Here is a 25,293-nt window from a genome sequence, read left to right as displayed (position 1 = left end):
ATTTTTCACAGTTTATTGTGATTCACACAGTCAAAGGCTTTGGCATAGTCAATAAAGTAGAAATTGATGTTTTTCTGGAACTCTCTTGCTTTTTCCATGATCCAGCGGATGTTGGCAATTTGATCTCTGGTTCCTCTGCCTTTTCTAAAACCAGCTTGTACATCAGGAAGTTCACAGTTCACGTACTGCTGAAGCCTGGCTTGGAGAATTTTGAGCATTACTTTACTAGTATGTGAGATGAGTGCAGTTGTGTGGTAGTTTGAGCATTCTTTGGCTTTGCCTTTCTTTGGGATTGGAATGAAAACTCACCTTTTCTAGATTCCCCCATTTATTAGCCATCTACCCCAAGGCATACTTACCATCCCTGGGCCTCATTTGCCTCACCTGTAGATGGGAATAATCTCATAGAATTGTTTTCTGTGTGAGAAGGATAAGTAAAATTGCACAAATGAAGAACTAGCATGAGAGAACTCAGTGAATACTAGATGCTGTTGGTATGTTTTCCGTATGTTTCCATATCCTTTAAACTCATTCCCAAGAATGTTTTTTCTCTTCCTTCTTGATAACATCTTATCTATGTATAGTAAATTCCTATTCTTATGTCACAGCCTGGCTCCATTGCTCATTTGTCATTTAGAATTAAAACACCATACATTCATAGCACCTCTAAACCTTGTATATATTTTGACTGCTCTGCCCCAGATCCGTCTACACAAGCATGCATGCTCAGTTGCTCAGTCATGTCCGACTCTGTGACCCCGTGTACTGTAGCCCACCAGGCTCCTATGTCCATGGGATTTTCCAAGAAAGAATATTGAAGTGGGTTGCCATTTCCTCCTCCAGGGGATCTTCCTGACCCAGGGATTGAATCTGTGTCTCCCGCAATGGAGGCAGATTCTAAAATTTTTAAAGACGAAGACAGGATCTGTCTTGTTTTTGGCTCTCCTTCCTGGAACATTTGCTTTCCATTGTCCTGGGTCGGTGGACAGTTTAGTAATTTAAAGTTTGGCAAATTGAACTAAGATGAGGTTAAGTTGAATTTTTAGAGCTTATCCAATTGTCTTTACTATGAGTCTATATCTTTTAAACAACTTTTCTAAAACCAAAGACAATTTATCCAAAGCATCTAACAGGGTGACTGGCACATATGCTTAAAACTAGTATTTATTGATTTTTGGTTTCTCAGGTAGACTTCACAGTCGGAGGAAGGTTTAATGACTGGACAAGCAGAATATGCAAGCTATTAAGCTAAGTTTCTCTTTGCAAATTAAAAAATTCAGTACTTTAGTTTATCAATCAGTTTCTTGTGTGTCTGGTTTCTATGAATCATTTCTATAACAACAGCTCACCCTTGCCAGCTCTAATCATTGTTTTCTATACCCATGGGAAAAAATTAAATGTGAAAATGAACAGAAAAGAGGTATACAGAAGCCCAGGAAAATACACTGAGGTGACATTTCTTATACAACGGAAAAAGACCATATAAGTAGATAGTCTAAAGTGGTTTATTTTACAGACCAAAAAGTGCAACCTGCTTCTCAGTAGCAGGATTCTCAAAAACTTGGCATAAATTTTATACTCAGCAATATATCTCAGGAAATATATTCTATAAATTCTGACATTTAATTATACCAAATTTATGTCACTATTTGAATATATAAAATAATTGATTTTAGAGTATTAATTGCTTATTAGCTCCTATCTTTTATTATTCAGTTTCTTTTTCTTTTTTTTACTAAACTAATCATGTAGGATTGTATCTGATTACAATAAGTTTTCCTTCCTTTCAACATAGTGAAAATTTGTATAATTATGAAAAATTTAAATAGTTAAATCTCTTACTATTTATTTTAATTCAAATCCAGTATATTTTTATATATATTCAGAACTCAAACTATTCATCTTCATCTTAACCTTCAATTAAATTCCACAATGCAAACCTCTTGGCACTAGAACCACAGTTCATGTTTATTCAACTGAGCTTGTGTCTTGAAAAAGTGTGGAATTTCGGGAGTTTTCTGGTGAGAATCTACATTCTGACATCACTTTGGCCATGACAGTGATTGGCTGTGGGAAGGCAAAAAAGAGTTTATAGCCCGCAAGAGCAAGTGAATAAGTGAGTGAGAGAGCAGAGAGAGTATTCAATCTGTGTTACTCACTCCTGGGAGCCTGCCTTCTCACTCCAGGACTGCAAAAGGTAAGGTTTAATATAACAACTTCATTGTCTTATAAATCAGACACTCTGCATTTCACATCTCTGGGCATGGTTTTGAACATTCTATTTAAATATAGATATTAACACATTGTAGAGAATTGCTATGTAATCTAACACTTGTTTATCATTAAACTAGTACCTCAGGTTTTAGATTCTTTTGAAAAGGCTAAGTTTATTAACCTATGCTTGTAAATAAGATCTTACTATTATATACATTAACTAGAAAATTATGCTTTCTACTTTCTATCCCTGTACCTTACAGATAACTGTTTTTACTCATTCTAATGCATTCAAGGTAACCTAACTGGAATACTATTTTGCATTTATAAATATGTCTCGATGTATGTTGATTTCTCCATCAGTTGCCTAGTCTGTACTTCAGTTATAAACAATATTTTCCAAAATATATATTTGGTTTCAAAGTGTTAACATCTTATAGCTCTAAAATCCAAATGGAAAAATGCATAGTACTAGGGAAATACATGATGCTGTTAGTTTATCATACTCTTCCCAATAAAAACTTGCAATTAGATTATCAAAACAATCCTTTAAAATTTTTTGAATTGTTGTCTGGGTTAGTAGTGGGCACTATAGAGGTCTTTTGCTCTTGATGAATCACAAAGTAAATAAAATGAGATTTATGTAGGCAGCCGATTGCTGCCTAGGTGAGTCACTTGGTTCTTTTTATATTATTCCTGTTGTATTTTCATCTAGTTGTTTTTAAGGTTTGTTATGAGAAATTTTATACTCCAAAATCTTTCTACAGTTCTATGTATTTACATTTTTAGCTCTTTAAGATATTGTGATTATTCGAACTCTTTTCATAAAGCTACAGAGCAGTAATCTCCATCAAGAATGGCCAAATTCAAAGTATTATTTAGAGAACCTCAATAGCAATGAAAGCTTCTTAAACAGACAAGTCCCCTTCAGGGGAAAGTCTCTTTATTCTCATGTGGCCATCAAGAACTAAAGTAGACAGGACTGTGAGCAAGTTAACAAGCAACAAAATCAAAGACCCACTCCACCACAAAGACAGGTGACAGAGGACGCAAGACAGCTTTTCCAGGCCTCTACCCTTCCCCTGTGTATTGTTTATTTTAGCTTCAGATACTCAATAAGGATGTGATAAATCATGACCAGTGATGATAAAATGCAGAATCTATTTTCAGATATAGTATATGACATGGATTTCATATCTTTTAAATATTACTTCTCCCAGTGTCTTTATGGGGAAATTCTGATCACCATTACATACTGCTCTTAAACATTGCCAAAGCTGTCACTCTGGAGGAGAACTCTCTCAGTTAAGTGTGTTGGTGGCTTTCAGCAAAGTTTGTTCAACTTTTATTAAATTAGGATTTTTATCAAACAGAATAAAATTAGGATAGGACTTCACGATTGCTCTCCTTTGCCTGTGAGAAATCTGTGTGGAACTGAGATCTTTGCAAGGCTGCAAACCCCATGACTGCTTACAAAACTACTCCTATTCTGAGAGTTGCATCTTCCATTCCTCCATAGAATCAACATGACTATCACCCTGACCCTGGAAAGGCCCACGTCCATTCCATAACAATCTCCCACACCAGTGATTATAAGCTTAAATGGAACTGGAGAACAATGTAATTTGAGGAAATTTGCCTCTGATATCCCAAGATGAACTCTGATAACTTTTCTCATAGATTCCTCCTTAAACATGGATGTTAGGGTGCTACACGTTGTGAGAATGATATTTCACATATCATGGATTTTTCACGCACATAAAAATTCAAGTATTCTAAGATAGCCATGGAAAAATGGCTCTTAGTCTTCATAGCACAAACAAACTTTTAGTTTAAAAACTATATAGATGCTGGAAAGAGCCTGTAGGATAACTGGCATAAAAGTAATCATTCAAATGTATTCAAATTTTCCCTTAGTTTTTAATTATAAACAAAACAAACAGGTCACATAACTACACCAGTTGGTGTTCCATGTCAATGGTATTATAAGGCCTCCTCACCCCAATGTGAAACACACTAAACATTCAAACTCTGTCAGTGATGAAATGGATATTCATTTACAAGTCAGATCAGATAGGTTAAAACCAAATATGGAACTCATGATTATTCAAATAGATGGATAAAGTCTGTCTTCTACCACTTACATAGAAGGAACAATTTTAAAACAAAAGCAGAAATTTGGTCCTAGTTAGTCAAAACTTTAATTGGACAAAAAATGAAAATTAAATACATCCCCTAGTATGTGAAGAAAAGGTACATTCTTAGTTTTACTCATTAACTTTACCACTTCATTAATTCCAGAAGCAATCACCAAAATGAAGACGGTTTTAATTTTGCTCAGCATTTTGGGAATGGCCTGTGCTCTTTCCGTAAGTTCTTTACTAAAACCTATAGTTATTTCCATTTTTTGTCTTTTGATATTAAAGAGAGAATATATAGTAATTGATTGCTCTTTTAAACAGATGAAAAATTTGCATCGAAGAGCCAAATTAGAGGATTCTGAAGAAAATGGGGTAATTAATTTTAGCATAATTCCTTGGTTTGACTACACTTACTCTAGATTTATTGTACATGAAATATGAATATATCATTTATTGTGTTCATGCAGGTATTTAAGTACAGGCCCCGATACTATCTTTATAGGCATGCCTACTTTTATCCTGCTCTAAAACGATTTGCAGTTCAAGTAAGTATAAAAATTAATTTTTTCTCACTCCTTATAATTGAAAAGGGATTGAATTTAACTACAAAACACCTAAATTCAACTCTCACTGAAATTCAGCCAGAAAGACCACTTGCTAAAGCAGTCTGTTTTTAACATAATAAAGTTTATTCCCAAGTTTTCTTATAAAGCAGAGCTATACACGCACACAGAATAAACTCATTTGGGCCCAGTCTAGAAAGATACAATGAAAGCACACACCATGGAAGATCGAGTTCAGGTGTTTTGACTAATTCACTGACAAAGTGGACAATTTTATCAGTTGTTGACATTTAAGTCAGTGATGCAGCCACAAACTGCCATTTTATAGTAGATTCAATACTGTCATATAGCTGTTTTATATCCAATAATGTAGAGTCCTTTAATTTAGGGGGAAATGAATTCATAAACAACAAAGACCATTACAAAATTCCTGATAATCTATGGTTTGCTGAAGATTTTCTTAACCTTTGACCTGTGTAATTCACTAGAATAAGAATGGCTCAAGAACGCAAAGGAAAGAGAGAAATTCATGAAGCGAACTAAAAAACTTGTGAGAAAAACAAAACACTCTTAAAATTTGTAAACATACAAAAAATAACGAACCACTAAAAATAAGAGTTTCTGTTTATACTGGTTTACTACCTGTGAAGAGGGTTCTGAAAACTAGAGGGTGTGGTGCTGATTTTAAATAGACAACAAACCAGCATTGTGCTATTTTTATTACTATACAGTTTGGGTTCAGGGCACCAATTATGCACCATCTGACCCAGGACTTCTGAGACACTAAAAGCAGTCAGGACGCCGAAAACTATGCCTCAGCACAGTGGCTTGGCATAACATCCTGCCATATGTTGAGCTAACCCATTTCTAACTCATACAATGATAGGAAATGATCATTTTAAAGTATTTCTAGCACCATAATAATTATGGGGAATGTGTGTAGCCGCAGAAATATGAGCATGGTTGATACAAGCATTGTGGGTTTTCAGAATTGCCTTCCATTCTTTGGTTTGCCCATAAATAACAGTGCTCATTTGAAATTTCGTTGTCTTTCTTAAACTAAATGATAATATATTCAAATTTTGGACCACTTCCTCAACTTTTCTAAAATATCATATACTTAGAGATATTCCTATGTAGAAAATTTTACAGGTATATACATGTGGTCCAATTCAAATGTCCACACTGAAAAGATATTAGGAAAGGTTATATTTTTCCTTATTGATAGACCCAAACTTCACAGATTTTTAAGCAGATCTTTAATATTCAAAATTGCTACAGACTATATGCAGTAACGTCTATCTCAAGCAATGTAGAATTTGTAAATAAGAGAGTTGTTTTAAAATAGAATTCATAACACAACATTGTAAATCAACTATACTCCAACAAAAATTTTTTTAAAAAGAAAAACTAAATTAATTAAGTAAAATAGAATCCAATAAAATATATCTCGCAATCTAACAGTCTGAGCTAGTATCGATGATCTACTGTTCCACTTTACAAAGTTTGATTTCCAAGATGTTTCTCCTTGCATGTCTATTTATATGCTTCCATAGCTCTTAATTATTCATTTTCTTAAGTCTATTAAGTATTTAGTACCCAGATTATCACCCCCCAAATCATCAAGCTTCATTGACTTTGAAATTCATGTTATATTCAGGTGGAATCTTTGTTTATACATAATCATTTCCAAAATACCAATATGCATGAAATACATTGATTGCCAGGCTGTCAACCTATTGCAGTTTATCTGCTCGGCTATAGAAATGGAAGTATAAATAAGGTTAATACCCTAAGCATTTTGAATTGAGGAAACTTTTTTTTATGATTAAAAGATTTGATTAGTCCTTAGTGTGTGAACTCTTAGACAGCAAGGATTTTATCTTATATTTCTTTTATCAGACTCATCTCAGTTATCACAGTACTTGACATGGAAAAACTGCCCATATTTCCAACTTCTTCTCTTGCTATAATTCTGATTATCAGTATAACACCTGGAATGTGTCTTCTGGAATTGAATAAATCCAGTAAGGACAGAGTTTGGAAGGAGTATATGAAAGACTTCCAGAAGGATCTGTAGGACTTAGTACAACTTGGTAATAAGGCCTCACTGAAAGAAAGAAAAATAAAAAATGCTGAGGCTTCAAGGCATTTCAAGCAGTTTTTAAATTGTCCTTAAATACTAATTGAAGAGTGATGTAGTTGAAGTAGAATGGAAGCTAGGGGTGAGGAAGCTTGTAAAATGATGGAAACACTCCCACTGAGTATGATTTCAACACCTTTGAAGTTTTTGTACCTTGAAATTTTTGTACCTTGTTTTATGTCCCTGGATAAGTTTCAGAGTTTCCTGGTTTATAGTCTATGGGAACTTGAATAGAATTTTTATCCTGCTGTTGTATGAAAATTGAATAAATCTTAATTACATTAAAAAAACACTCCTGCTGAGACAAAATATGCTACACAAATAAGCTGTTCTCTCTATATATAATTTAACTAACAAATAGAAATAGTTTCAATAGAACCTTATGCTTTTTTCACCTCTGGGCTAGGGGAAAGCACAGCCATTAAGGTCATGGCAGTGGAAGAGTCAGTCTAATTGTTCTCTTTTCCACCCAAGGTTATTCTTGGCTCAAGGGCAGAAGCATTCCTTTCCTTGGGTGTATGGCGTGGCCACCTGAAGAATGAGCCCAACAGGCAGAGACCTGAGCAGTACTGGGACATAAATATTCCCTCAACTGATCTCTCACCCTAAGGTTCTTCTATAGCTATGTTTTCTAAGACCCACCGTACTTCACAAGTCACCAGAATCAAAGATAAACTTGCAGGGCAGAAAATGATAGAATCTTATGTTGGGTTTTTACTTATACCAAGGAGAAATAGTGGTTGCGGAAAAAGAAGGAAAATTCAATTGGGATTAGCATTTCCTTTTAAAAAGTAGCAAAGTTGGGACTTCTCTGGTGGCCCAGTGGCTAAGACTGGACTCCCAATGCAGGAGGCCTGCTTTCAATCCCTGGTCAGGGAACTAGGCCCTACATGCCACAACTAAGAACTGTAAATATACATAAATATTTATTTATAAATAAATACATAAATACAAAAATATTTTTAAAAACATAGTGAAGCTCATTAACTTTTATTTTTATATAGACTGCTTGGTTTAATTTATTCTCATTCAATATTGAGCATTCTAGAGAAATGGTACTCATAAATTTCCTAAATAGGTAAATTCATTTTTCTTCTTATATAACTTATATCTCTTGTATGAATTTTTCTCTCATAAAGTTTTATAGCACACACACTTCAATTTAGGAATGGCTTTAATTAGATTAAAAGGTACTAAAATTATATGCAAATTTAATTTCAAGTCAAAGTCTAATTTAAATTCACCAGGAGAGCTCTTCATTTAAGAAAATCACCCAGGTGGTGCTACTGATAAAGAACCTGCCTGCAGTGCAGGAGAAAAGGAGACACTGGTTAGATACCTACGTTGGGAAGAGCTCCTGAAGGAGGGCGTGGCTACCCGCTCCAGTATTCTTGCCTGGAGAATCCCATGAACAGAGGAACCTGGCGGGCTACAGTCCACAGGGTCGCACAGAGTCGGACACGACTGAAGCGACTTAGCACACAACAATTTATATTTTGTAATAAGTCTAATTATCATTTCATTCATATTTTATAAAGAAAATGAAACAATGATATCTATGTTATAGCTTAAGATTTGCCTTAACTGGTTGGAGAATTCAGCCATTGTGAGCTTCAGATTCCTTCTCTGTGAAATAAAAAAATTAGACTAGATAATCCTCTCATTCTCTCAGAGCTAAGTCATTCTGCCATTCTTTGCTCTAGTTTTTACATACAAAATGTTTCAACATATTGTCAATACTTTTGAAGTTAAAAATGGAGTATTTCAAAGCATATCTTGGTCACTGTAAAATTCCCCTTTTCCTCTAACCTCATTTTGTATATGTCTAGTCGCCTCATATCTTTCTCACAGTAGCTGAGAACGGTTCTAAGTAAATAAATATATATGTACATATATTCATATGTGTATGAATTCATGTATACATATTTTTTAGAGCAGCAGTGACTCATCTGAAGAAAATGGAAATGGTGATAGCTCAGAAGAGGAGGAGGAAGAAGAGGTAAGGAATTTCTGCAGTCTTTTTTTTTTTTCCCCATAACAAACCAGGCAGCACAAAATAAATAAATAGGAAACTAGTTTCCTGTAACTTAGACTCAGCAAATAGCCATTGCCAGCTTACCAACTGCCCTCAGTCTTCTATTTTGGAGAAGGGGGGTATTATTTAAATTAAAATGAACTAAAACGATCTGTTTAAAACACTATTACAGTTTGGGGTTAAAGTTATCTATAAGTGGTACATGAATACAAAAGTATCTCCATTTTAAGTGGAAGAAATGTTGATTCTGAAAAAAAGGAAGAAAGCATTATTTACATTTATAGATGGACAGAGGGTGATGGTAAAAGATAAATACATAATAATCCTAAACTTAGTGCAATACTTGTTTTATGTATTGCACGAAGTTTATAAGGACCGAACTTTAAAAATTCAATTTGATGAGTGGGTAGTATAAGAAAGTTAGATTCTCTACAGTGTTACTGTGATTCATCTGCCTTTTTTTTTTTTAATGTTTATTTATTTATGGTTGTGCTCGATCTTTGTTGCTGTGTGCAGGCTTTCTCTAGTCGTGAGTGGGGCTACTCCAGTTGCAGTGCTCGGGTTTCTCCTTGCGGTGGCTTCTCTTGTTGCGGTGAGCAGGCTCAGTGGTTGTGGCCCATGGGCTTAGTTGCCCTGTGGCACGTGGAATCCTCCCAGACCAGGGATGGAACCTGTGTCCCCTGAAATGGCAGGCAGATTCTTAACCACTGGACCACCAGGGAAGTGCCTCATCTCCCTTTCTTGACTCACACAGTAGGGTTGTTCTTTTTAATTGGAATTTCATATGTCTTTTTGTCTAATAATAAAATTCATGTCCTTGCAGAAATGCAAATACTCAAGATGTAGAAATATCTTCCTATACAGTACTACAAATTAGTGTAGTTCATGGCTAAAATTCATCTACATAATCTGGAAATTGTACTAACATGTTTACAGCTGACATCCTTGCCCATGCAAACTACTATTTAGGTACATTTTCCTGGATAGTCAATTATAGCTATCCACTGGTTTGAGAACCTTCTAAATTCAGGTATTCTTAGGTGCTATTTATGAAGGGACAATGACAGTCCAAAATGGATCATGGATAAATGTCTACTATCCTGAAAACAAAGTGGTGTGGGAACTTTAAAAGTGACAAATAATTAGTTTAATTTTTTAAACCATAAAATAACATTTTCAGTACCATAATTTAAACCCAATAGCTTTTAAAGGAAGACCTTACAAGAATGTCAAGCCATTACCAGGAAAAATGCCACCCATTGCCTGGAGTTCCACATACTAATCTTACACAAGAACTAAGCTAGGGTAATCCATTTAACTACAGCTGTTTGCTGTACAGTGACTGTAAAATTGCCTTACCAACTAGATTTCCCAATTGGATTGCATACCTTTTGGCAATGGTTCTTCATTTGTTGTAATGGTGTTTGGGGATGGAGGAAGATTAAGAGTCCTTCAGGACTCCGATGAAATCTCACCTACTCAAATTTTCCCAACAGTCTGTGAACATTTCTAGTCCTCTCAGAACTTATCTGCAAACTCCCCGTGATCCAGGACACTTGAGACCACAGGTTACAGCCCCTGCTTTGAGGATGAACAGTGTTGTAATCTCTTTTGCATCTCTTCACACTGCCCAGCTCAGTTTCTTATACATATTTAGTGCCAAGTCAATATTTGGTGGTTTGGTTTTAGAACTTCAGAGGAATAAATGCTCCAAAGACCATTCATTCAAAGTGATAAAGGAAAGCGATGTGAATAAAACTTTTAGTCTTCCATCCTGAAGAGAATTTAGAACTTCTTTTTTCCCCATCTCTTCTCTAAAATTTCATTGGCAATTTAGGTTAAATACAGAGTCCCCAGGAATTGTATTCCCAGGAACAGGTGCTTAGGCCTATTTTCTACTTTATGATCATACATTTTTACCCCTCTCCTAAATTATCCAGTCTCATATTTTAAAGTTTTATTGACACATTGGCTTCCGTTGTGGCTCAGCTGGTAAAGAATCGGACTGCAATGTTAGAGACCTGGGTTCGATCCCTGGGTTGAGAAGACCCCATGGAGAAGGGAAAGGCTACCCACTCCAGTATTCTGGCCTGGAGAATTCCATGGACTATACAGTCCATGGTGTCACAGAGTCAGACACGACTGAGCGACTTTCACTTTCAATATACACAACACAATTATCATAAGTTTGTAGATGATTGAAATTTCATAAATCAAACACTGTAAGTATTACCCAGAACCTATAGAAAAAGCAGCACATGCATTGCATTCCATTCCATTCATTAACCAGCCCCCACCAAGGGCAAATGCTAGGATGACTCCTATCAGAAAGATTGTTTTTGGCTCTGTGTTTCATTCATATACACACATATATGTATGGAATCATGCAGCATATACTCTTTTACATGTAGTCTCTTTCACTCTCAGCTTCAGAGACTGACTCATATGATTCTGTAGTTGTAAACCATTTATTCTCAATATCAGTATTTCATCATGTCTGTGTATCACAATGTGCTAACCTGTTGATGGGCAGTTAAGGAGTTTTCAGATTTGGCCTGTGACCAAAGAGTGCTGCTGTGAATGTTCTAGTACTCCTTCTGGTGAACACATGCATTCATTTCTGGCGGCCACTTTACCTAGACATGAAATGTGTATGTTGAAAGGTCTGCATATATTCACCCTGAGGAGATGTCACCAATAGCTTCCCACAGCTGAGATACTAATATAAATTCCCACTATCCGTATAGGAGCATTCCATCAACTCTACATTCTCATCCACACATGTTTCTTTCAGTCATTTTAGTCATTCTGGTGGGTTAATAACACACTCAAGGACAAATGACTGCTAATTTTTCTATTCAAAAAGATATTTGAGGCCTAGGGCTTCCCTGGTGGCTCTGATGGCAAAGAATTCATCTGCAATGCAGGAGATCTGGGTTTGATCCCTGGGTCAGGAAGAGCCTCTGGAGAAGGGAATGGCTATCTACTCCAATATTCTTGCCTGGAGAATTCCATGGGCAGAGGAGCCTGGCAGGCTATAGTCCATGGGGTTGCAAAGAGTTGAACATGAGTTGAAAACAGAGCCACTAACACACATCCATCCATTAAAAGTTTGACCTACTTTCCTTTTTAAGTCATTGCAGCAGGACAACCTTCAATAAAGTACCAGAAAAAGAAAGCGTGTTGTAGGAGAAAATAGAGAATCCTGCGAATTGGGAGTCTGGGTCTGTGGTCACAACCCTGCTGCTAATGACCTGCCATGCCTTTGACCTCATGCTAGTCATTTGTCCCACTGGACCTCAGTTTTTTCATTTGTGAAGGACCCAATCATATATTTTCCTACCCAAAAGAGCTTTCCTCTTTCTCCCCTAAAAGGTTTAGTCTCTTGGACTAAAGCATATAAACATGAAAAAGTAAATAAACAGTATGATGTTTGTGGAATATTTGACAAACTTAGCTTGGAGACTGTTTTGAGGTGGACTCTAGTAGTCCCAAGCGTTCACTGAAACAGTAAAATTTACATATCTATGAAACAGACATAATTTGTTTTAGTAATAAGAAAAGCTAAATGTGGCTTTTGTTTGTTTGTTTTGAAGTCTTTTTTTTTTTCTGTAATTATTTTTTTTATTATTATTTTTTTTAATTTTAAAATCTTTAATTCTTACATGCATTCCCAAACATGAACCCCCCTCCCACCTCCCTCCCCATAACATCTCTCTGGGTCATCCCCATGCACCAGCCCCAAGCATGCTGTATCCTGCGTCAGACATAGACTGGCGATTCAATTCTTACAAGATAGTATACATGTTAGAATGCCATTCTCTTAAAATATAAGATGCCTAGTTAAAGTTATCCTAACATATAATCTCTTTTAAAGTGCATTGAAATAAATTCACTTCTGTAGTATTCATTTAAACTAAATAAATTCTCTGTGTATGAATTCCTGACTTTCAATACTAGCTATGAATTACTTTGGGAGATTAACTCAGTCAACAGTTTATTGCCTAACAACATGGAGTAAAGACAAAACAGTAAAATACTGAAGATGATAAAAATATTCATGGAGGAGTAGTGATTTTTAGAAAATATCTTCCTACAATAACATAATACATCAGTAAGAATTCATTGGAGTGTTCAGTTTCTTCATTTCACAGAAAAATCATGGAATCTTTTGAATACTGCACATAGCTCAGAACTGGCTTATATGTTAGCAGATGGAGTTTGAATTTAATGTATTTCTTTTTCTTTAAATACTCTTGAAAGTAAATGAAATACATTCACTTCTTTTTTCTTATAGTACAGAAGACATGCAATTAACTTGTTTGAAGAGAGGAGGTTCTATATTAAAAAAAAAATTCCTTAAAATAAAAACATCCTAGATTTAGTGTGGGCAATTCACATAAATCCTCCTCCTCATCAAAAAATCATCATGGTACAACAAAAGGGCTCAATTTTTCTTTTAGTTAGAAAGATATACTTTCATCATTCACCATAAGACTTTCGTTAATTATTTAATTTATCTCAGCTCACTTTCCTTTTCTAAAGAGTGTAAGTAATAATCTTACCTTACAAAGCTGCTCTAGGGAATAAGAAAATAAGTCTAAATTTCTCAGCTTATTTGTCAGCAAATACAATAATTAATATACTATTATGTCATTGTAGTTATTAATAAGACTTCAAGAGCCTAAGCTATATATGGTATGATACCATATAGTCAGATGTGCTGTAATTATTACATAAATACTTTGAATTGATTAAGTAGAATACAGAAATATCTAAAACACACCATAGTGCGGTAAATAGGGTGAAAATACTTTGAGTTCCAAGCAGTGAGAACTGGAACTGGCATAAGAGGAAGCAGAGGTGTCAACACTGGGCAACCAGATGGCTGAGGGGAACCATCAGCCTTTGTTATTTTCCCAATAATGGTTCATGACTCCAACAAATCTTGAGTTAACTTTCAGCTAAAACAATTTTTTCTTGCTCTGGACATTTTCAACAGGAGACTTCAAATGAAGAAGGAAACAATGGAGGGAATGAAGATTCTGATGAAAATGAAGACGAAGAATCAGAGGCTGAGAACAGCACCCTTTCCACTACCACACTTGGCTATGGAGAGGAGATTACACCTGGAACTGGACACATAGGTCTAGCTGCCATCCGGCTTCCCAAGAAGGTAACAATTCCTCCAAAATGTTCAATCTGCTTTCCTTTCTTTACTGAAGTCTGAGGTTATCCTGATGCTATACCTAGAGTATTTTATATTCTCTTCATTAACTTGATCAAAAAAGGAAGAGCAGGTACAATATCCCTGTTTACAAATAAATAAGGAGAGATCTTTTCCCAGGCAAGATCTCTTCCCGTGTTCTTACACTGACTTTTCAACATTATCACAGAAGACTAAGGCCAAGCATCTTAGCAACGGATAAAAAGTGCTGAGAGATGCCATTGCATTTCTGGGAAGAGGTTTCCAAGGCAGAGAAAGTGGGTAGCAAAGTTATAGGAAGCATCTCCCACAGAAAAGACTTATCAAGTGGCTTTTTCTCCATCAGCATCCAATGACAAAGGTATTAATTCTGGATTTAACACCTCCGCCAGTTCCTTTGTAAGTTAAACTGTTTTCAATTCAGAATTACACGTAGTACAAAGATGTCAGTACAGAAAGCTTGTGTTGGATGAAACAATGGCCTTAAGTTTTATGTTTTTCACACCTAGATTTGAATTCTTTCAAACTCTTCCTTATAGGCTGGGGCTACAGGAACGAAAGCTACAAAAGAGGATGAGAGTGATGAAGAAGAAGAGGAAGAAGAAGAGGAAGAAAATGAGGCAGAAGTGGATGATAATGAGCAAGGCATAAATGGCACCAGCAGCAACAGCACAGAGGCAGACAACGGCCATGGCAGCAGTGGTGGGGATAACGGAGAGGAAGAAGGCGAAGAAGAAAGTACGGAAGGAACCACAGTGGCTGGAGAGACCACTACTTCTCCAAATGGCGGGTTTAAATCTACAACCCCACCCCAGGAGGTCTATGGGACCACCCCACCACCGTTTGGGAAAACCACCACCCCTGGGGAGTATGAACAAACAGGCACCAACGAGTATGACAATGGGTATGAAATCTATGAAAGTGAGAATGGAGATCCTCGTGGGGACAGTTATCGAGCCTATGAGGATGAGTATAGCTACTATAAAGGGCGTGGCTATGACAGCTATGATGGTCAAGATTACTACAGCCACCAGTGAAGGCCCAGACTGGGATGAGTTCACCCCTTCTGGGATTTTGTGTGGCTACCGTTTTCAAAGTTCAACTCAGGAAGGTGCAATATAACAAATGTGCATTTTATAATATGGAATGGTGCTACTGTTCCAAAGTGGTTTTCTATAATTGTTTCTGCAAGTAATGGGCTTCTTATTGCTTTTCCCTACTATGTTATTGAAAGGTCGTAAATCAGGGCCATTCATCAAGTGGTAAACCAATGCATGAGATAATGTGTGATTAAGTATTTTGAGGCTGTAGTCCTATAAATAGTAATTTTAATGTGTTTCCACTAACTGCTAAAACATATTCTGTGCAAGAGCTGCTTCTTAGAAGAGATTAGATTCACTAACATTAGTGACACTGTATACAATAAATGTGCAGTTCTTTAATCACACTGTCACTGTATATTAGGTTTAATTATCACTGTCATGTATTTTTATGTGACCTGTATGTATATTGTATCTATGGATTTTATCACAAATAAAAATGCAACCCTTCAGATGTGTTATAATTATGAAGAAAAATGAGAGCTTCAGGATGGAAAAAGGTGAGACTGGAAGGAAGACAATTCAGCTGAAGGACAAAAGTTTATTTTTGCTATGGTTTAAAACTCAGAAAGACTATAGACATTTTCTCATGGATAAATGAACTTGACTAAGATTTTGACATGTTTGTGGGCAGGGTCAGCCATGTATATCAAGATAAACAGCTTTTATTAGACTTGCCAGATTTTATAAATAAAAATGTAGGACACCTAAATTTGAATTTCAGATAAATAATGAGTAACTCATTAGTATAAGTATGTGCCATGCAATATTTGGCCTTTGTGAACTATTTGGGACATATTTGTACTAAATGGGTGATTTATTATTTGAAATTTAAGTTTAATTGAATGTCCTGTGTTATATCTGGCAACCCCATACCTATTTGGTTTGCTTTTAGGTAGGGTAGGGGTGCGATGAGGTAGAAAACTCTTACACATACATCAACCCATCATCTCCTAACTTTTTATTATTAAAAAAAGCAAGCTTCAGAAAGGTTGGGTAACTAGTACATGAGCATCTAGATTCACCAATGGTTAACATTTTGCCACATTTATCTCTATTTCTGTGTGCCTATCTTCATATGTGTATATATTTTTGTTGTTGTTCAGTCACTCAGTTTTGTTCGACTATTTGCAACCCCATGGACTGCAGCATGTCAGGCTTCACACATACATATATACTTTGCCAAACCATTAAAGAGTGACTGAAGACATCATGGAATCATAATGCTTCACCCTTAAATACTTTAGCATTTAATATTAGAACAAGGAATTCTCCTATATAAGCTGCCATATCATTCTCATTCTCAAGAAATTCAACATAGATATGCTAATATTTTCTAATACACAGTCCATATTCAAAATTTCCCAGTGATTCCCATAATATCATTTATTGCTAACTCAGTAAATTCTCACAAAATAGGGTAGGTTTTACTGTCATTGCCAATATTATTGACAAAGGGGCTGAGGAACAAAGAGGTTAAGCAGCTTGTACCAGATCATTATGGCAAGACTGAAGTTAAGACATAGATAGCCTAGCTTTAGGATCTGTTTCTTAACCTAATGGTTAGCCTATGTTCATCAGGAACGCTATATTCATTAGTATGTATTCATTAGGAATGGATGTTAAGCCATGAGTAGGCAGAAAATCTTTAATGATGAGGGTTTGTTGAACAAATAAGCCTTGTTCTCTATCACAAATTTCTTAGAACCAGCTACATTTTATGACTTGAGCCCTAAAGAACATTTCCAAAACAAGGATCCTCTGATATTTTTGGTATACCTTTCTATATAGGCTGTTTGGTATTGTGCAAAATGCATGAAACCTGGAGTTAGGTAGGCTTGAATGATGGTGACATCAAGAGCTTCCTTCCTCAGTCTTTGCTCCCTCACCTTCTACATATGGAATGTACTCTGCCGAGTACACTGTTTCCTGTATACACTGGATTGCTGTTCAGAATTCAATACATTGTGAGATACCCAGATCATCATAAGCTCTCTTCTCTCCAGTCCTTTCTTTTCTGTATCTTAACACTTAGATGTATCTGATTGTAATAGAATTACCTGACCATAAAAATTGCCTTTTGAGAATTCATAGAACATTTTTTTTCTTGTCCTAATAAATCTTTGTAAGCAAAAACTTTTGATTAGATGGATGCCTTGGGAATAGTGTGATAAATATTTATTAGGTGATATAGGAGCGGTTCTCCTGGGTTTCCTTACCCTACTGCTCTTCACCCGGGTGCCCTCTGCCAATAAAATCTCTTGTTTTGTCAGCACATGTGTCTCCTCGGACAATTCATTTCCTAGTGTTAGACAAGAGCCCAGTTTCGGGCCCTGGAAGGGGTCCCTCTTCCTGCAACAAATGGCGACTCTGGTGGGATTCTTCTTTGCTGAGACTGACATCCTGACCACTCGGGGTACTCAGGGGCCAGCTTGCCTGCCAATGGACCAGACCCAGCGGCTGGAACTGGGACCCTTTTGTCCCTGGTCTCCTCCTGACGTGGACAACTGGCCAGAGTGCCCCAATTGGTAAGGAACAAGAGACTTTATTGACCTCTCTCCCCTCCCCCCTCTCTTTCCTCTCCTTAACCCTTCCTATCCTTCCCTGTTTTTCTAGTCCCCCAGTCCTGGACGCAGGAATCTGGTCAAAGGGCCCTCAGCCTGAGCTGAGGATTGGAGACTGCTCACCTCCTCTTGGCAGAGAACTCGAATTCTGGTTCTGGTCTGGTCTGATTTCTGGTAGGGCTGAGTTCCAGTCCTCCCTTCTCTGGAGGCCCAGGGAAAAGTCCCATAAAGCCTGGGCATCTGTAGGTGGCAGGAGATGTCTGTAAGGCCACCCCTTTCGCCCCCCCTCTCCCACGTCCTATCCCTTCTTCTTTCAACCTGGCTTCCTTTCCTCCCTTGAAATCTTTGATATTAGTACTTGGATTCTTGCATTTGAGGGCTTCCTTGGTGGTGCAGAGGTTAAAGCATCTGCCTGCAATGTGGGAGACCTGGGTTTGATCCCTGGGTTGGAAAGATCCTCTGGAGAAGGAAATGGCAACCCACTCCAGTATTCTTGCCTGGAGAATCCCATGGACGGAGGAGCTTGGTGGGCTACAGTCCATGGGTCACAGAGAGTTGGACACGACTGAGTGACTTCACTTTCACTACAGGTAATTTTTCCTATTTATTTGTGACATTGCCATAAACCAAATCAATATATCATAGAATCATCAAATCTTAGATTTGGAAAGGATTGCTGAAATCTCTGAACTTTATTCATATTTTGAAGTTATTCATTGTTATATAAGACTTCCCTGTAGCTCAAATGGTAAAGAATCTGCCTGCGAGGCAGGAGACCAGGGCTTGATCCCTGGGTTGGGAAGTTCCTCTGGAGAAGGGACTGACAATCCACTCCAGTATTCTTGCCTGGAGAATTCCATGGACAGAGAAGCCTGGTGGGCTATAGTCCATGGGGTCGCAAAGAGTCAGACATGACTGAGCGACTAACACTGTCCATGCAGTCTAGTTCATTGTTATATACAAAAATCGGTTAATCTTTTCTTTTCTGTTTGTTTGTTTGCCTTGCTTTTGACATGCAATATGGGTGTCCACTAGTCTATCTCAAGGATTCAAGTCCCTGAGTGCAGAATGGTGACTGTTCTCCACCATTGCTCAAGCATCTAGGAATCTCCTTCAGACTTGCAGCGTAATTTTTAAAGGAGCACTGTGGCAAGGCCTTCACTTGGAGTATGCAGTCATAGCAGAGGAAACATTAAAACTGAATCCAGAAACTAGCACAAATGGGTAATCAGATAGAAAGGCCTGCGTATCATCAACTATCCAGGGTCCATGGAGACAATGAAGTTCTTGGATGAAGACTAGGAGGTGGGCTGCTGAGGGCTATGATTTAACACAGTCCCTGAACACTTGTAGGCTTTCCTAGTGGCTCCGTCAGTAAAGAATCTGCCTGCAATGCAGGAGGAGACCTGGGTTCAATCCCTGGGCTGGGAAGATCCCCTGGAGAAGGAAATGGCAACCCACTCCAATGTTCTTGCCTAGGGAATCCCATGGACAGAGGAGCCTGGTGGGCTACAGTCCATGGGGTCAAAAGAGTCAGACATGACTTAGTGACTAAATCACCATGGCAAACCCTAATGCCCTTCATAGCTGCTCTCTCTTCTGTATCCTGTAATATCTTGCGCATGGAAGCACCCTCTTGAAATACTTTTCCTGCTTCCATGTCAGAGTTCCAATCTCTTCCTGCCATTCTAGCTAGCAAGCCTCCTTGGCCTCTTGCTCCAAATTCCCTTTGATCTTCCCTATCAGAAGCCCTATTTTCTGTAATTCCTCATAGTATCTATTGAACACTCACCTGGAAGAAACCTGACCCAAATTATTAAAAAAAGAAGAGGAACATTTTAATTTTTCCCAGAGAAAGATAATCTTTCCCCCAAGAGTGAATCAAATGACCACTTTGAATGGAGAAAAAATAAAAAGTGAAATAAGTTATGCTTATATGGGGTGGTGGTGGTAATGAAGTTGGATATTTGTACTCTCCTACACATAGAAAATTCTTTTATCCTTGTTTAATGGTAGAAAGCAGTCTGTAGCTGTGACTGAGATCCTAGGTGCCAGTCTGTATCTGTTCACCTTTATTTCTCTGAACTCTGGGGATTTTTAGCTAAGCCGGTGGTTACAGAATAAATTCTAATTTCTTCCACTTCCCTTGGAGCTAGATGTGTCCATTTGATTTAAGTTCTGGTGCAGTTAAATGTGTACAAGCTCTTGGTTGTCTCCCTCAGATGTTATCCTCTTTTTCTTCCTCCCATCTCTCCCTCCTATGGCTGGAATTCAACCATGGTGGTGAGCCATCTGTGATAGTCTTTGGATGATGAGGTCACAAGGTAGAAAAGGTCTGGCTTTAAGGAGCATGATACAAGTCCTGGACACTCAACCCCTAGAAATTAACTTCTATTTTTTTTAAGCCACTTTGCTAACAGGTTTCTATAACTTTTTTTTCAGAAAGTTACATCCTAACCCAGTAGTTCTCAAAGTGTAGCCATCAGAACAGCAGTATCAGTATCACCAGAGACCGTGTTAGAAGTGCAAAGTCTGGAACTCCATTCAAGATCTATTAAATCAGAAACGGGGGCGGTGGAGGTGGGCAGGTGATTCCCATGCACCTTAAGGTTTAAGAAACACAATTTTCATTAATATAATAAGTAGTGTTTATTAGACACTCATTAAGTGTCAGTTGGTTTCTAAGTATGTTACATATATTCAGTTCAGTTCAGTTCAGTCACTCAGTCGTGTTCAACTCTTTGCAACCCCATGAACCGAAGCACGTCAGGCCTCCCTGTCCATCACCAACTACCAGAGTCCAACCAAACCCATGTTTATCGAGTTGGTGATGCCATCCAACCATCTCATCCTCTGTCGTCCCCTTCTCCTCCTGCCGTCAATCTTTCCCAACATCAGGGTCTTTTCAAATGAGTCAGCTCTTTGCATCAAGTGACCAAAGTACTGGAGTTTCAGCTTCAACATCAGTCCTTCCAATGAACACCCAGGACTGATCTCCTTTAGGATGGACTGTTACATATATTACTTTATATATGGACTGTTAGATATATTCCTTTAGGATGAATGTTACATATATTACTTCACTTAATTCTTACAGTTACTGGAAGTCAACTCCATTTCACAGGTAAGCACACTGAGTTACAGAGATCTTTAGTAACTTGCCTGAGACAATAGGACTGGTAAGTGGAGGAAAGGAGACTGGTCCAGGGTTCATGCCCTGGGTACCTCTCAGAGCTTCTTTCTTCACACAGAAAGGATACCCTGTTAAGATAAGTGAATCTATCTGGGAATCAGAAGAGGAAGCTTTTGATAAGAGCATGTGTAACAATCATGACAATGTTTTACTCCTTTGCTCTTCAGAGTTAATAAGATAAAACTTCACAGCTTTCATGTTATGCTCAGGTGATCAAAGAAAAAAATCACTTTGAGAACAGCAACTGCTTGTAAGCAAGGAAAATCTCCTTTCATGCTGTTGCCAAAATAGGGCAATATCTTGTTCCTTTTGAGCAGTCAAGCATCCCCACATGGCAGTGTGATTCTAATAGGGCCATCAAGACCTAACTGCAGCTGTTGGGTTTGGTCACTGAAATTCCACAGGCTCAGCCAGTAGGGAGACTGAGCTCTGGTGGAGTCAAGCAGTTTACAGGGTCAGCATGAGGTCCTCTCCCTGCATCCCTGGTCCCATGGGAGACCCTGAACCAGAGAGGCCAGACGACAGACAGCACAGGTCCTGGGTCATTCTGCTGATGAGCGACCAGCCCTCACCTCTAGCCAAGGAGATTGTTATTCAGTTTCTAAGTCATGTCTCTTTTGGGACTCCAAAAGACTATAGCCCACGGACTGTAACCCACCAGGCTCCTCTGTTCATGGGCAAGCATACTGGAGTGGGTTGCTATTTCCCTCTCCAGGGGATCCTCCCACCCCAGGGATTGAACCCGTGTCTCCTGCATTGGCAGGTGGGTTCTTTACCACTGAGCCACCAGGGAAGCCCAGCCAAGCAGAAAGACTTATGCTGAGGTCTGCAACTAAACCCTAAGGCGAGGCAGGTGGGGATAAAATTGAAAGTCCTATACTCAACTAACACTAGGGATGTGGATGAGAAATGACCTTGTGGTTATCTCCCGTAAGACAGAGAAGGGGTCTGCCTAGAACATCTCCTCAGCTGGCTGCTCATCCCTTCTTGCTCCAGGAGAAATCACAAGGCACTTTGCCCAGACTAATGCTGGACTGCAGTCAGTTCTTGCCCATATGGTTTACATGGAGATGTGCAAAGTTGTCAGAGAGCTGCTCCTCTAAACGCTTCTTCTAAAAACTCAAGTTTGGGAGGCTTAGGAGTGTCCTGGACCATTTAAAGAAGGCTGGCCACATAAGCAAAGGGAGTCTGGATGGACTAAGAAAAGTCCTAGGGCATGAAAGAGGGCTACTTCTGCGAGACAATTCTTGGAAACATGTGGGCTCTCACCAGGCAATGAGATGCTAATTGGCCTCCCAGCACATGCCACACTTCAGGGGTGGTTGGTCTGGATATTAGCATAGCCACAAGATAACTGCTTCTGAGAGATGACTTTGGCCCTCTCTCTGTGGTCACTCCAGGGCCTGTCTCCTCACTTCAAATCCCTCTTACCTCCTCCATCATGATGCCTCAACCAATATCCTCCCCAGCTGGCAGCTAAGACAAGCCATATTTAATCTGAGCACTGAATATCCCTCTTGGCTGCTGCTGCTGCTAAGTCGCTTCAGTCGTGTCTGACTCTCTGCAGCCCCATAGACGGCAGCCCATCAAGCTCTGTCATCCCTGGGATTTTCCAGGCAAGAACACTGGAATGGGTTGCCATTTCCTTCTCCAATGCATGAAAGTGAAAAGTGAAAGTGAAGTTGCTCCATCGTGTCCAACTCTTCACGACCCCATGGACTGCAGCCTCCCAGGCTCCTCCGTCCATGGGATTTTCCAGGCAAGAGTACTGCAGTGGGTTGCCACTGCCTTCTCCCATATCCCTCTTGGACTTTCCAATTTATTATTGAAACGTAAAGTCTATACCCTGCCTCTTTCATGGTTGGCCCTGTTGATTTTCTATCACCCTTTCCACTCTTAAAAAGATTTTCACATTGCAAAACTATAGCTTTAGCTTTCCAAATGACTGCTTCTGCTGAAAGTTTCAAGAGCCTGTTTCAGAACTGAAAAACCAAACGTTGACTTTCTTTCCATTTGGACTCCTCTTATTAAAAAAGACAAAACAAAACAAAACAAAACCCAATCCATCTCTAGGTAAAGTGAACCTCTCTGAATGATAAAGAGAAGAAATAACAAAGATATAAAAAAGCAGAAAAATACAAATACACTCTTCTGAAAAGGATAGTCTAATGTCGAGAAATGTGAATTTCACTTTAAAAAAAGAATCAACGTTGATCAAAAGGAAACCATGAAACAATCACTTTTGTTTATCCAAATACAAGTACTTGTAAATACTTTCTCCCCTTAGATCTTTAAAATACTCAATGAGAAAGAAAGAAAAACACCAATACAGTATACTAACACATATATATGGAATTTAGAAAGATGGCAATGATGACCCTGTATGCAAGACAGCAAAAAAGACACAGATGTGTATAGCGGACTTTTGGACTCAGAGGGAGAGGGAGAGGGTGGGATGATTTGGGAGAATGGCATTGAAACATGTATACTATCATGTAAGAATTGAATTGCCAGTCTATGTCCAATGCAGGATACAGCATGCTGGGGGCTGGTGTACAGGGATGACCCAGAGAGATGTTATGGGGAGGGAGATGGGAGGGGGGTTCATGTTTGGGAACGCATGTACACCCGTGGTGGATTCATGTCAATGTATGGCAAAACCAATACAGTATTGTAAAGTAAAAAAAAGTAAAAAAAAAAAAAATTAAAAAATAAAATACTCAATGGGTTAGAAACTCATTAACTTGATTTGTTGTTCTAAGAATGAAAGTTCCATACAAATTTCATTCTTTTGTATTCTGCTTTATTTCAGGAGGCTTTCCTTCCTGTATTTTATAACTTCCAGGATCCAGGAAGATAAGCCCTCCATCAGTGTGTGCAGAATTTGTCTTATCTGTTTTTCTAAATTTTTTTTATTGGTGTATAGTTGATTGAAAACATTTTATTAGTTTCAGGTGTACAGCAAAGTGAAGCAGCTATACATGTACATATATCCACTGTTTTTTTAAAAGATTATTTTCACATACATGCCATTACAGAATATTGAATAGAGTTCCCTGTGCTATGTCTTATCTTTTTAAAAAATACAAGTTCAACCATTTTATTTTATTTTAGTTATGGGTCAGCAAACTATCTCTGTAAAGGACCAGATAATGAATATTTTTGGCTTTGCAGGCCATATGGGTTCTGTCACAACTCCTTACATCTGTTACTGTAGCAAAAACTGCCATAGACAAAATGTAAACAAATATGCATGGCTGTGTTCCAATAAAACTCTATATGCAAAAACAAATGTTGGGCCAGATTTGGCCCACAGGTCACAGTTTGCTAACTTCCATTTTAGATGACTGTATAAAGTCATAACCATAAAGAATTGATTAATTTAAAATTTTTGTTGTTGTTGTTTAGTTGCTAATTTGTGTCTGACTCTTTTATGACCCCATGGACTGCAGGCTCCTCTGTCCATGGGATTTTCCAGGCAAGAATACTGGAATGGGTTACTATTTCCTTCTCTAGGGGATTTCCCAACCCAGGGACCAAATCCATGTCTCCTGAATTGGTAGGCAGATTATCACTGGGCCACCTGGGAAGCCCAATTTAAAATTTTAGCTGTTGTTAATCACTTTGAATACAAGCCAACTAGCAATGAACTCACAAAACATGTAGTAAAATTTCTGGTATTTGGTACATCAATCTGTGAGTTATTTCTTTTTTGCATCCACTTAATAAAATGCTCCTGATACTTCCCCAACCTGAACACATCAAGAATGCTATTTATCTTTAATAAACAATGTTGAAGATAATATTTTTATTATCCTAATTATCTTTTGAAATTTCATGACAGAGATTTTCAGGCATGTCTCACCTTTTAGGGAGAAGGCAATGGCAACCCACTCCAGTACTCTTGCCTGGAGAATCCCATGGATGGAGGAGCCTGGGAGGCTGCAGTCCATGGGGCCATGAAGAGTCAGACATGACTGAGCGACTTCACTTTCACTTTTCACTTTCATGCACCGGAGAAGGAAATGGCAACCCACTCCAGTGTTCTTGCCTGGAGAATCTCAGGGACGAGGGAGCCTGGTGGGCTGCTGTCTATGGGGTCACACAGAGTCGGACACGACTGAAGCAACTTAG

At 38.2% G+C, this 25,293-nt stretch overlaps 1 protein-coding gene across 1 annotated transcript; it reads left to right on the top strand.

Moving 5' to 3' along the window:
* The first annotated feature begins 4,529 nt into the window (after nt 1-4,529).
* Nucleotides 4,530-15,339, top strand: IBSP (integrin binding sialoprotein). Its single transcript, XM_068975751.1, has 6 exons — nt 4,530-4,583; nt 4,677-4,727; nt 4,823-4,900; nt 8,995-9,060; nt 14,099-14,272; nt 14,842-15,339. The coding sequence occupies exons 1-6, from the start codon at nt 4,530-4,532 to the stop codon at nt 15,337-15,339; spliced, it is 921 nt and encodes a 306-aa protein (XP_068831852.1).
* The last annotated feature ends 9,954 nt before the right edge of the window (nt 15,340-25,293 follow it).

This window comes from Capricornis sumatraensis, chromosome 7 (assembly GCF_032405125.1).
Source record: "Capricornis sumatraensis isolate serow.1 chromosome 7, serow.2, whole genome shotgun sequence".
NCBI lineage: Eukaryota > Metazoa > Chordata > Mammalia > Artiodactyla > Bovidae > Capricornis > Capricornis sumatraensis.
Note: the sequence above shows the minus strand (reverse complement) of the source record. Positions and strands in the feature narration are given on the sequence as shown.